Source organism: Oncorhynchus kisutch, linkage group LG16 (genome assembly GCF_002021735.2).
Source record: "Oncorhynchus kisutch isolate 150728-3 linkage group LG16, Okis_V2, whole genome shotgun sequence".
NCBI lineage: Eukaryota > Metazoa > Chordata > Actinopteri > Salmoniformes > Salmonidae > Oncorhynchus > Oncorhynchus kisutch.
The window spans coordinates 10368763-10383762 of record NC_034189.2 but is presented as its reverse complement, the minus strand read 5'-3'; the positions used below and the strand labels follow the sequence as shown (position 1 = coordinate 10383762).

The window sequence follows — 15000 nt, the reverse complement described above, 5'->3', positions numbered from 1 at the left end:
AGGGTTAGGAGCTTGGGTGTCACGAACCCCGCTTCCTGAGTCTGTGTTTGCCTGTGTTTCTGTCCTGGAGTGTGTTTCCGGTGTCCTGGAACGCACCCTGTCTGGTTGCCGGGCAGATTAGCTTGTTGGGAGATCGATGTTCACCCGCACCTGTATCCCATCAGTAATCTGCACACCTGTCCTGATCATCACCTCTCCCCTTCAAAAGCTCTGACCTGACATCCATTCCCTGCCGGATCGTTAGCCATGAACAGTATGTTGTGCCATAGTATCAGCCTCAAGTTGGATAGAATTTGTTTTGTTGTTTTGTACGTCTTGCTTGCCTTCAACTTACCTCCGTTTGTTCTGTCTTCAGTTACTCACCCGGATCATTTACCCCATTCCCGCCTGGTCATCGGAGGATTCCGCTTCCCCATTGGATCCACCTATTTACTCCCATCAACTCACCACCGCTGCCCGCTACGCCACCTGGATGTATCTACCCACTCACATTCACTTGTAAATAAATACTCACCTTCTTCCTACTCTCCTTGTCCTGGTCTGCTTCTGGGTTTGATTTTGAAGAAACGTGACAAAACGATCCGGCCAAGGATGAACCCAGCGGACCTGGATTCCGTTTGCCATGCCATTACCCAGCAGGGGAAGACACTGGGACAACACAAGACGGCGCTACAGGACATAGCGGGTGCAATCCAGAATTTTTCTGCTAGCTTGACACAGATCCAGGATCAGCTCAGTTTGCCGGCGATTCATTCACCACCTGTTTCACCCATCTCACCTGCCGTGTCTGATGCGGTTTCCTTCCGTGAACCCAAGGTACCGACGCCTGATAAATATGAAGGGGATTTGGGAAGATGCCGTTCGTTTCTTATGCAGTGTGGGTTAGTGTTTGATCTGCAGCCCCATTCTTACGCCACTGACAAGGCTAGGATAGCCTTTGTTATTGAACTGCTGCGTGGAAGAGCTCTGGAATGGGCTTCAGCCGTTTGGGAACGACAGGAGACCTGCATGGCTTCATACCAGGAATTCACGGGAGAGATGAGAAGGCTTTTTGACCATCCAGTCCGAGGTAAGGACGCAGCTAAACGTTTGTTCACTCTTCGCCAAGGAGCTTGCAGTGTGGCAGACTTTGTGATAGAATTCAGGACATTGGCTGTGGAGAGTGGTTGGAATGAGGAATCACTACAAGCGGTTTTTTACCAGGGGTTGTCGGAGCAACTCAAGGACGAGCTGATCTCCTATCCAGAGCCTAGTGACCTAGATAGTTTGGTTACCTTAGCTATTTGGGTAGATAATAGAGTCCGAGAGAGAAGGAGGGAGAAGCAGTGGGGTCCATCTAATCAATCTGAGACTCGGTTATCATTCGGGTCAGGAAGTGGACCAGAACGGGTTGATCATTTTCCCTCACACGGGATTAGTGGAGGAGTCCTGCCGCCAGATCCTGAACCTATGCAAGTGGGGCGGTACGGGTTAACTAAGGACGAGTGCCAACGTAGACGTGAGACCAACAGCTGCCTCTACTGTGGTAGCTCGGGACATTACATCTCCATTTGTCCTCAGCGCCCGTTAAACTGCTCGGCTCGTTAAGTTTGGGAGGTTTGTTAGCGAGCCAGCTTCAACCTCTCAAGAGCCCTGTCAGACCTCGTTTTCCTGCTACCCTCATAAATAAGAATCAGAGTTTAGCGATTAACGCTTTCATCGATTCAGGTGCCGATGACAGCTTCATTGATGCCGACTTAGTGGAACAGCTGGGGCTTTCCAAGGAGCAACTACCGGAAGCCATTGAAGCAACCACTCTGAACGGCAGTAGTCTGGCACGGATCACTATGAGGACCGAACCGGTTAAGATGTTGTTGTCGGGGAATCATTCAGAGGTTATTTCTTTTTTCATTTTGCCTTCCCCCCATGTTCCTCTGGTTCTTGGATACCCCTGGCTAAGAGAACACAATCCTTCGTTCGATTGGGTGACTGGTAAGGTGACTAGTTGGAGCATTGAGTGCCATGCTAACTGCCTCGGACTGCCTGTTCTCATGCTGTCCCCAGTTGGGTCAGTGAGTCTGCTCCTCCTGATTTGTCCCTGGTTCCTGAAACATATCATGAGTTGGGTGAGGTGTTCAGTAAGCAGAAAGCTCAGTCACTTCCTCCCCACCAACCTTATGATTGTACAATTAAGCTGTTCCCTGGAGCTGCCTTTCCCAAGGGACGGTTATACAGTATTTCTCGACCTGAGCGGGAAGCCCTGGAGACCTACATAAAGGAGTCTCTTGCTGCAGGTCTCATTCGTCCCTCATCATCACCCCTGGGAGCTGGATTTTTTTTTGTGAGTAAGAAGGATGGCTCTCTTCGACCGTGTATTGATTATCGGGGGTTGAAAAACAAGTACCCCTTGCCCTTGATGAGCTCCGCTTTCGATTCTTTACAGGGTGCTACTGTGTTTACGAAGCTTGATCTACGCAATGCGTATCATCTGGTTCGGATCAAAGAGGGGGACGAGTGGTTGACTGGATTCAATACACCTATGGGACATTTCGAGTACCAGGTGATGCCGTTTGGACTTTCCAACGCTCCAGCAGTGTTCCAAAGTTTGGTGAATGACGTGCTGAGGGATATGATCGGTCTGTTTGTGTTCGTTTACCTGGATGACATCCTGATTTTCTCCAAGGAGCTTTCCAGCCACATCCAGCATGTTAAACAGGTTCTGCAGCGGTTATTGGAGAACCGTCTGTTTGTGAAGGCAGAGAAGTGTGATTTTCACGCCCACACTACATCCTTCCTCGGGTACATCATCTCCAGGGGTGAGATCAAGATGGACCAAGAGAAGGTTCGGGATTGGGCCCGGCCCGGTACGAGATTGCAGCTCCGGAGATTCCTTGGATTTGCCAACTTCTATCGGAGGTTTATCCGTGATTACAGCCGGGTGGCCGCCCCTTTAACTGCTCTGACGTCTTGCACCAGAATATTCTGTTGGACTCCTGAGGCAGACCGAGCATTTCTGAACTTGAAGAGCCGATTCTATCTCAACCTGACACTTCCCGTCAGTTTGTTGTTGAGGTGGACGCGTCTGATGTGGGGGTGGGCGCCATCCTGTCCCAGCGTAGCTCCACTGACGGTAAACTCCATCCCTGCGCCTTCTACTCTTGTCGTCTTTCACCAGCTGAGAGAAACTACGATGTGGGTAACCGGGAGCTTCTCGCTGTGAAGCTTGCCTTGGAGGAGTGGCGTCACTGGTTGGAGGGAGCGGAGCAACCGTTTGTGGTCTGGACTGACCACAAGAATCTGGCTTACGTGCAATCGGCTAAACGTCTCAACTCCCGTCAGGCCAGGTGGGCTTTGTTTTTTGGACGCTTCAATTTTTCCCTGACGTTCCGACCTGGGTCGAAGAACGGCAAAGCGGACGCCTTGTCCCGGATGTTCTCCAAGACGGATGAGAGTGGGGCCAAGACTGAGACAATTCTTCCCCAGAACCTTGTCGTGGGAGCCGTTACATGGAAGATTGAGGAGGATGTGATGGCGGCCCTTCGGACGCAGCCCGGCCCCGGTAACGGTCCACCCGGTCGGTTGTTCGTGCCTGAGTCGGTCCGTTCTGCTGTTCTTCAGTGGTCCCACGCCAGCAAGATAGCTTGTCACCCTGGCGTTGCTCGGACTATGGCGCTACTGCGCAGACGATTTTGGTGGCCTGCCATGGGAGAAGATACCCGGAGGTTTGTTGCCGCATGTCCTGTTTGTGCTCAGAACAAAAGTACCAATCGGCCCAGCTCTGGGCTTCTTCACCCCCTACCTATTCCTCGGCGACCTTGGTCGCATCTGGCCCTGGATTTTGTAACGGGATTGCCCCCTTCTGTTGGGAACACGGTCATTCTGACCATTGTGGACAGATTCAGCAAGTTTGCTCATTTTGTCCCTCTCTCCAAGCTTCCATCTGCCACGGAGACGTCCGAGATCCTTGTTAGGGAGGTTTTCAGGGTCCACGGATTGCCCAGTGACATTGTTTCTGACCGTGGTCCTCAATTTACCTCTGCTGTCTGGAAATCCTTCTGTTTGGCCAGTCAGTCTCACTTCTGGATTTCACCCACAATCTAATGGTCAGGCGGAGAGAGCCAACCAGAAGATGGAGTCCACGCTGCGTTGTCTTGTCTCCTCTGATCCCACCTCTTGGTCATCTCAATTACCCTGGGTCGAGTATGCCCATAATACCCTTCCTTCATCTGCCACTGGGATGTCCCCCTTCCAATGCCTGTACGGATACCAACCTCCCTTGTTTCCTTCTCAGGAGAGGGATCTTTCGGTTCCTTCTGTCCAGGCCCACATTCGTCGTTGCCACCGGACCTGGCATCGGGCCAGGAAGGTTCTCCTTAGAGTTTCTGACCGGTATCAGATCCAGGCGAATCGTCGCCGTATTCCTGCTCCCGCTTACACCATCGGAGATAAGGTTTGGTTGGCTACACGGGATCTTCCTCTACGGACTGAGTCGAGGAAACTGTCACCGAAGTTCATTGGTCCGTTTGTGGTGGAGAGAATCATTAACCCTGTTGTGGTCCGACTCAAATTGCCGGCAACGCTTCGAGTACACCCCACTTTTCATGTCTCCTGCCTCAAGCCGGTTCTCATCAGTCCTCTGTTGCCCCCTCCTCGTCCTCCCTCGGATGATCGGAGGTGGTCCTGCCTACACGGTGCGCCGCATAATGGATTCCAGACGGCGGGGTCGAGGTTTCCAATATCTCGTGGATTGGGAAGGATATGGTCCAGAGGAGAGGAGTTGGATTCCTCGGCGTCAGATCCTTGATGACGACCTGCTTCGTGACTTCTACCGCCTCCACCCTGGCGCTCTAGGTAGTCCGCCCGGTGGCGTTCGTCGGAGGGGGGGGTACTGTCACGAACCCCGCTTCCTGAGTCTGTGTTTGCCTGTGTTTCTGTCCTGGAGTGTGTTTCCGGTGTCCTGGAACGCACCCTGTCTGGTTGCCGGGCAGATTAGCTTGTTGGGAGATCGATGTTCACCCGCACCTGTATCCCATCAGTAATCTGCACACCTGTCCTGATCATCACCTCTCCCCTTCAAAAGCTCTGACCTGACATCCATTCCCTGCCGGATCGTTAGCCATGAACAGTATGTTGTGCCATAGTATCAGCCTCAAGTTGGATAGAATTTGTTTTGTTGTTTTGTACGTCTTGCTTGCCTTCAACTTACCTCCGTTTGTTCTGTCTTCAGTTACTCACCCGGATCATTTACCCCATTCCCGCCTGGTCATCGGAGGATTCCGCTTCCCCATTGGATCCACCTATTTACTCCCATCAACTCACCACCGCTGCCCGCTACGCCACCTGGATGTATCTACCCACTCACATTCACTTGTAAATAAATACTCACCTTCTTCCTACTCTCCTTGTCCTGGTCTGCTTCTGGGTTCGATTTTGAAGAAACGTGACATTGGGTTAGGTTTAGGGTTAGGAGCTAGGGTTAGTTTTAGGGTTAGGAGCTTGGTTTAGGGTTAGGTTTAGGGTTAGGAGCTAGGGTTAGTTTTAGGGTTAGGAGCTTGGGTTAGGTTTAGGGTTAGGAGCTAGGGTTAGTTTTAGGGTTAGGAGCTAGGGTTAGTTTTAGGGTTAGGAGCTTGGGTTAGTTTTAGGGTTAGGAGCTTGGGTTAGTTTTAGGGTTAGGAGCTTGGGTTAGGCGCTAGGGTTAGTTTTAGGGTTAGGAGCTTGGGTTAGTTTTAGGGTTAGGAGCTAGGGTTAGGAACTAGGGTTAGGGGCTTGGGTTAGGGAAAACTTGTATTTTAATGCTGGTGGTAATGAGATTTGGCTATTGGTGAAAGAGACCTTTGCCACTGTAAAAGAACGACCGTGTGTGTGTGTGGTCAGTTTTTCAAAGTGGGCAGCAAGGGAGCGACCAAGGGACATTCTTTCACCATCGCATCACTTCCTGTAACTCCCAACTTTTCCCTTCCTGACTTCCTGTTACTTAGACCTACTGTGGAAGGACACAAACACACACAATCTGTAATGTCTGAAAATATCCCCTCCTGCTATGAGAAAATATGACCAGACTGGCCACATCACTGCCCTATAGCAGGCATAGCGAGCCAATCCCTGGAATTGTCTAATTGGAATGGTTGTTAGGTACAGGATTTCAAAACTAGTACTCTCTCTCTCACACACACCACATCATGTATTACAGCTGGTCGGTACAAAGGCTTTGTCAAAACAGGAAGGAGACTACTTCTGCATCCCAAATGGTATCCTTTTCCCTCAGTGGTGAACTATAATTGACAAAAATATAAACGCAACACGCAACAATTTCAAAGATTTAACTGAGTTACAGTTCATAGAAGGAAATCAGTCAATTGAAATTAATTCCTTATGGCCGTGATCAATGGGTGTCACCTGACTGGACAGGTCCACCTGACTGGACAGAACCAGCCAATCAGAATACAGTTTTCAAAATGGGGCATTATTACAGGCAGAAATATTTATCAGCAGCCCCTTCCTAAGACAATCCCACAGGTGAAAGACCAGGATGTGGAGGTCCTGGGCTGGCGTGGTTACACGTGGGCTAAGACAATCCCACAGGTGAAAGACCAGGATGTGGAGGTCCTGGGCTGGCGTGGTTACACGTGGGCTAAGACAATCCCACAGGTGAAAGACCAGGATGTGGAGGTCCTGGGCTGGCGTGGTTACACGTGGTCTAAGACAATCCCACAGGTGAAAGACCAGGATGTGGAGGTCCTGGGCTAGCGTGGTTACACGTGGTCTGCGATGTACTGACAAATTCTCTAACACGATGTTGACGGCGGCTCATGGTCGCCAAATTAACTTGACATTTTCAGGCAACAGCTCTGGTGGACATTCCTCAAGTCAGAGTGCCAACTGCACGCTCCCTCAAATCTGTGGCATTGTGTTGTGTGACAAAACTGCACATTTTAGAGTGGCCTTTTATTGTCCCCCAGCACAAGGTGCACCTGTGTAAGGATCATGCTGTTTAATCAGCTTCTTGATATGTCACACCTGTCAGGTGGATGGATTATCTTGGCAAATGAGAAATGTTCACTATCCGGGATGTACACACATTTGTGCACAACATTACAGAGAAATAAGTTTTTTTGTGCCTATGAAACATTTCTGGAACATGGGACCAACACTTTACATGTTGCGTTTATATTTTTGACACGATCCAGTCAAAAGTAGTGCACCAACTAGGGAATAGGGTGTGATTTGGGAGGCAGCCTACAAAGGCATTTCCAGGTCAGAATAACCTACAAACATCATCCATTCCCTTCCAACACACACACACACGCAGCCGCACACACACACACGCAGCCGCACACACACACACACACACACACACACACACACACACACACACACACACACACATACACACACACACACACACACACACATGGCCACACACACACACATGCAGCCACACACACACGCAGCCACACACACACACACAAGCAGCCACACACACACACACACACACACAGCCACACTCATGCACACACACACACACACACACACGCAGCCACACACACACAAGCGTTGCTCTTTGGGGTTTTAGGCTGGGTTTCTATATCAGCACTTTGTGATATCAGCTGATGTAAAAAGGGCTTTATAAATAAATTTGATTGATTGATTGGCTGTATGTTTCTGAACACAGTAATGTTCCATTCGGGATAAATGGTTACCCTCACAAACCCAGTCTCAATCCACACACATCCTGTCACGGCTGGCTCCCTCAGTGAGAGACGAGGGGGTGTAAAAAAGACATGGTCACTTAGTGAAGTTCAGAACAGCTGTTTGGCGTGAACAGAGAGACAGACCGTAGGATTGGGACTCACTGGAAGAGATCACGTGTTACTACCAAAAATATATACATACAGTACAGTACTGACTACTCCCTGGGTAAAGTCATTATATATAGTACTGAATACTCCCTGGGTAAAGTCATTATATATAGTACTGAATACTCCCTGGGTAAAGTCATTATATATAGTACTGAATACTCCCTGGGTAAAGTCATTATATATAGTACTGAATACTCCCTGGGTAAAGTCATTATATATAGTACTGAATACTCCCTGGGTAAAGTCATTATATATAGTACTGAATACTCCCTGGGTAAAGTCATTATATATAGTACTGATTATAGTACTGACTACTCCCTGGGTAAAGTCATTATATATAGTACTGATTATAGTACTGACTACTCCCTGGGTAAAGTCATTATATATAGTACTGATTATAGTACTGACTACTCCCTGGGTAAAGTCATTATATATACTACTGATTATAGTACTGAATACTCCCTGGGTAAAGTCATTATATATAGTACTGATTATAGTACTGACTACTCCCTGGGTAAAGTCATTATATATACTACTGATTATAGTACTGAATACTCCCTGGGTAAAGTCATTATATATAGTACTGATTATAGTACTGACTACTCCCTGGGTAAAGTCATTATATATACTACTGATTATAGTACTGAATACTCCCTGGGTAAAGTCATTATATATAGTACTGATTATAGTACTGAATACTCCCTGGGTAATGTCATTATATATATTACTGATTATAGTACTGAATACTCCCTGGGTAAAGTCATTATATATACTACTGATTATAGTACTGATTACTCCCTGGGTAAAGTCATTATATATAGTACTGATTATAGTACTGATTACTCCCTGGGTAAAGTCATTATATATAGTACTGATTATAGTACTGAATACTCCCTGGGTAAAGTCATTATATATAGTACTGATTATAGTACTGAATACTCCCTGGGTAAAGTCATTATATATAGTACTGATTATAGTACTGAATACTCCCTGGGTAAAGTCATTATATATACTACTGATTATAGTACTGATTACTCCCTGGGTAAAGTCATTATATATAGTACTGATTATAGTACTGACTACTCCCTGGGTAAAGTCATTATATATAGTACTGATTATAGTACTGATTACTCCCTGGGTAAAGTCATTATATATAGTACTGATTATAGTACTGACTACTCCCTGGGTAAAGTCATTATATATAGTACTGATTATAGTACTGACTACTCCCTGGGTAAAGTCATTATATATAGTACTGATTATAGTACTGAATACTCCCTGGGTAAAGTCATTATATATAGTACTGATTATAGTACTGACTACTCCCTGGGTAATGTCATTATATATATTACTGATTATAGTACTGAATACTCCCTGGGTAAAGTCATTATATATAGTACTGATTATAGTACTGACTACTCCCTGGGTAATGTCATTATATATAGTACTGATTACTCCCTGGGTAAAGTCATTATATATAGTACTGATTATAGTACTGAATACTCCCTGGGTAAAGTCATTATATATAGTACTGATTATAGTACTGAATACTCCCTGGGTAATGTCATTGTATATATTACTGATTATAGTACTGAATACTCCCTGGGTAAAGTCATTATATATAGTACTGATTATAGTACTGAATACTCCCTGGGTAATGTCATTATATATATTACTGATTATAGTACTGAATACTCCCTGGGTAAAGTCATTATATATAGTACTGATTATAGTACTGACTACTCCCTGGGTGATGTCATTATATATAGTACTGATTACTCCCTGGGTAAAGTCATTATATATAGTACTGATTATAGTACTGAATACTCCCTGGGTAATGTCATTATATATATTACTGATTATAGTACTGAATACTCCCTGGGTAAAGTCATTATATATAGTACTGATTATAGTACTGACTACTCCCTGGGTAAAGTCATTATATATAGTACTGATTATAGTACTGACTACTCCCTGGGTAAAGTCATTATATATAGTACTGATTATAGTACTGAATACTCCCTGGGTAATGTCATTATATATATTACTGATTATAGTACTGAATACTCCCTGGGTAAAGTCATTATATATAGTACTGATTATAGTACTGAATACTCCCTGGGTAAAGTCATTATATATAGTACTGATTATAGTACTGAATACTCCCTGGGTAAAGTCATTATATATAGTACTGATTATAGTACTGAATACTCCCTGGGTAATGCCATTATATATATTACTGATTATAGTACTGAATACTCCCTGGGTAATGTCATTGTATATATTACTGATTATAGTACTGACTACTCCCTGGGTAAAGTCATTATATATAGTACTGATTATAGTACTGAATACTCCCTGGGTAATGTCATTATATATATTACTGATTATAGTACTGACTACTCCCTGGGTAAAGTCATTATATATAGTACTGATTATAGTACTGAATACTCCCTGGGTAATGTCATTATATATATTACTGATTATAGTACTGAATACTCCCTGGGTAATGTCATTGTATATAGCACTGATTACTCCCTGGGTAAAGTCATTATATATAGTACTGATTATAGTACTGATTACTCCCTGGGTAAAGTCATTATATATAGTACTGATTATAGTACTGATTACTCCCTGGGTAATGTCATTATATATAGTACTGATTATAGTACTGATTACTCCCTGGGTAAAGTCATTATATGTACTACTGATTATAGTAATGAATACTCCCTGGGTAATGTCATTGTATATAGCACTGATTACTCCCTGGGTAAAGTCATTATATATAGTACTGATTATAGTACTGATTACTCCCTGGGTAAAGTCATTATATATAGTACTGATTATAGTACTGATTACTCCCTGGGTAATGTCATTATATATAGTACTGATTATAGTACTGATTACTCCCTGGGTAAAGTCATTATATGTACTACTGATTATAGTAATGAATACTCCCTGGGTAAAGTCATGATATATACTATTGATTATAGTAATGAATACTCCCTGGGTAAAGTCATAATATATACTACTGATTATAGTAATGAATACTCCCTGGGTAAAGTCATTATATATAGTACTGAATACTCCCTGGGTAAAGTCATAATATATACTACTGATTATAGTACTGAATACTCCCTGGGTAAAGTCATTATATATACTACTGATTATAGTACTGAATACTCCCTGGGTAAAGTCATTATATATACTACTGATTATAGTACTGAATACTCCCTGGGTAAAGTCATCATATATACTACTGATTATAGTACTGAATACTCCCTGGGTAAAGTCATTATATATAGTACTAAATACTCCCTGGGTAAAGTCATTATATATAGTACTGATTATAGTACTGAATACTCCCTGGGTAAAGTCATTATATATACTACTGAATACTCCCTGGGTAAAGTCATTATATATACTACTGATTATAGTACTGATTACTCCCTGGGTAAAGTCATTATATATAGTACTGAACCTAGGGAGGTTTGATGACAGAGAGGAGGTGGAGGGTTGATGACAGAGAGGAGGTGGAGGGTTGATGACAGAGAGGAAGTGGAGGCTTGATGACAGAGAGGAGGTGGAGGGTTGATGATAGAGAGGAAGTAGAGAGTTGATGATAGAGAGGAGGATGGAGGTTTGATGACAGAGAGGAGGTTGAAACTCATGCTAAGTAATCCACAATGAGAGAAACACACCATCACAACAACTATGTTGCAAAGCAACAGAAATAATCCCCTACAGTCTGGTGAGAATGTCCTCCTGAGAGAAACACATTTTCCTTAAACCTTATTTTACCAGGCAAGTTGACTGAGAACAATTTCTCATTTACAGCAACAACCTAGGGAATAGTTACAGGGGAGAGGAGGGGGGATGAATGAGCCAATTGGAAGCTGATGATGATTAGGTGGCCATGATGGTATAAAGGCCAGATTGGGAATTTAGCCAGGCCACCGGGCCACCGGGTTTAACACCCCTACTCTTTAGTGACCACAGAGAGTCAGGACACTCATTTATGTCCCATCCGAAAGACTGCACCCTACACAGGGCAATGTCCCCAATCACTGCCCAGGGGCATTGGGATATTTTTTAGACCAGAGGAAAGACTGCCTCCTACTGGCCCTCCAACACCACTTCCAGCTCTCGCACCGTCAAGGAAGCCATTCTAGTCAGTCCTGACCAACGTCTCTCAGAACACATATAGATGTTGATAACTGTTTAAAAAGCTTGGGATTTGGTTTACTTCATCAGAAACAACTCTCATGTTCATGTTAAAGGCCCAGTCCAGAAATTACACCCTAGGAGGTAGTAATAATACTGGGAAATTGTGAAAATGATGATAATGTCCTTTTAGTGTAAGAGCTATTTGAAAAGACCTCCTGAAATGTCATCCTGTTTTGGTGGGATGGAGTTTTGGACTTCTATGGTGACATCACCAAGCAGTAAATGAGTTAATAGACCAATAAGAAAGAGAGTTCCAAACCTCCCCACTCAGACCACTCCCAGACAGTCCAAGCAAAATTATTGTTTAAGAAATTGCCCTTTGCTAAGAAGCTATTTTTGGTTTAATTTTTTAACCATTTTAAATTGGAAACAATCACTGTAGATTTGATATTGAGATGAAAACTGCTATATTTGCCCTTTAACACATTGGTGCATAGTTACACCGAGGCCTTTCCATGTCCTTCATATCTACAGGAGTGACAATGTAGTTGGGGTTTGTGACAACGCTGCCTGAGGAAGACTCTAGTAGTTGAGATGTGTCACAGTTATGTGTCCTGATGTACTAGGCTGACTGCTCCCATATCTATTCATTGGTAAATATATCATGTCACTAAAGTCAGTTCATTTGTCATCTTTCTTTGGAACAAGCTATAAAATGTATGTGGTCCAGTTCTCACCCTGACCACATGGAGGCAGTGCGACATGGACAGGAGTCAATGTGAGAACCAGGCCAGGGGAAAGTCCCTCTTTACCATCCAAACCCTGGGTGAGTCTGTGATAGACTGGCTTCTGGGTGGAAACACTACTGCCATTAGTTCTGCTGAGACAGGCAAACTGCCAGGGTGGGGCACTAAAGTGTGTGTGTGTATGTGTGTGTGTGTGTGAGAGTGAGAGTGTGTGTGTGTGTGTGTGTGTGTGTGTGTGTGTGTGTGTGTGTGTGTGTGTGTGTGTGTGTGTGTGTGTGTGTGTGTGTGAGAGAGTGAGAGAGTGTGTGTGTGTGTGTGTGTGTGTGTGTGTGTGTGTGTGTGTGTGTGTGTGTGTGTGTGTGTGTGTGTGTGTGTGTGTGTGTGTGTGTGTGTGTGTGTGTAATCCTGGGACAACACCAGACTTTATCTTAGCTGTGTGTTTTGGTTGATCTGAGGTCTGCTTACATCAGATTAAAACGATAGGTCACCCTTGACCCCCCTCTGACACACACAGGATGAGAGAGGGCAGACTTATGTCCTCCTCACAGATTCACAGCTTCCTGTCAAACCCTAAAAGGTCAAAGGGCACTTTGTCTGGGTGTATCTCAATTTCCTTCAACCGTACTAGTGTGAAAGTTGTGGAAGTGAATAACCCTATTCTGTGACGTCAAATGAATGTAACGTAAAGAAAGAAGAGAAACCGCCCACAGGCACAAGACACTGACACGGTTTCCTGACACAAAGTCAGATTCCACAGCCACAAAGTCAGATTCCACAAAGTCAGATTCCACAGCCACAAAGTCAGATTCCACAGCCACAAAGTCAGATTCCACAGCCACAAAGTCAGATTCCACAGCCACAAAGTCAGATTCCACAGCCACAAAGTCAGATTCCACAGCCACAAAGTCAGATTCCACAGCCACAAAGTCAGATTCCACAGCAGCCACAAAGTCAGATTCCACAGCCACAAAGTCAGATTCCACAGCCACAAAGTCAGATTCCACAGCCACAAAGTCAGATTCCACAGCCACAAAGTCAGATTCCACAGCCACAAAGTCAGATTCCACAGCCACAAAGTCAAAATGGGCTTTTAGGCTTAATTTAAGGTTTTTATTTGTATTTTATTTAAACTTTTTCTATGCAGGTCTGTTAAGAACAAACTTGTATTTACAATGACGGCCTACCCAGGCCAAACACTAACCCAGAGTTTAGGATTGGGCATAAAGTTAACAGTGTGGTTAAGGTAAGGGAAAAGGTTAGGACAAGGCTAAAAATCAAATTTAAGATGATCAATTGCAGAAATAGCTGGGGTTTATGACTGTGGCAATTAGTGACGAACCACTTGGTTTGTCAGCTCCTACCTGCGTACGGTGATCTTCAGTATCCTATAGGATCCCTTGATGAGGATGAGGGCCTCTTGTCGTGAACCATACAGGGCTGATCCATTAATATTCACCAGCTCATCTCCCACCCTCAGCTTGTTACACTGTTCTGCCTTTCCATCATCTTCTATCTGGAGAAAGAGAGAGAGAGAGAGAGAGAGACATACAGAGAGAGAGAGATAGAGAGAGAGGAGAGAGAGAGACATACAGAGACAGACAGACAGAGAGAGAGAGAGAGAGAGAGAGGGAGAGGAGAGACATACAGAGAGAGAGACATACACAGAGAGAGACAGAGATAGAGACAGACAGTCAGAGAGAGAGAGAGAGAGAGACATACAGAGAGAGACATACAGTACAGAGAGAGTGAGAGAGAGAGACAGAGATAGAGAGACAGACAGACAGAGAGAGAGAGACAGGGAGAGAGAGAGACATACAGAGAGAGAGAGAGGACAGAGAGAGACATACAGAGAGAGAGAGAGAGAGAGAGAGAGAGAGAGAGAGAGAGAGAGAGAGAGAGAGAGAGAGAGAGAGAGAGAGAAAAATATATATATATAGAGAGAGAGACATACAGAGAGAGAGGGGGGAGAGAGAGACAGGAGAGAGAGAGACAGGAGAGAGACATACAGAGAGAGAGAGAGAGAGAGAGACATTCAGAGAGAGAGAGAGACATACAGAGAGAGAGAGAGACATTCAGAGAGAGAGAGAAAGACATACAGAGAGAGAGAGACATACAGAGAGAGAGAGAGAGAGACATACAGAGAGAGAGACATACAGAGAGAGAGAGAGAGAGAGAGATACAGAGAGAGAGAGAGAGATACAGAGAGAGAGAGCGAGAGAGACATACAGAGAGAGAGAGAGAGAGAGACA

General features: G+C 44.7%; 1 protein-coding gene across 1 annotated transcript in view; it reads right to left on the bottom strand.

The window, feature by feature from the left end:
* LOC109882784 (protein Shroom4) overlaps positions 1 to 15000 on the bottom strand; it is a 128637-nt gene that overhangs the window by 52812 nt on the left and 60825 nt on the right. Inside the window, exon 2 of the mRNA XM_031793071.1 lies at positions 14113 to 14264. Within this exon, the coding sequence (XP_031648931.1) occupies positions 14113 to 14264 (152 nt within the window). The remainder of the gene's footprint in view (positions 1 to 14112; positions 14265 to 15000) is intronic.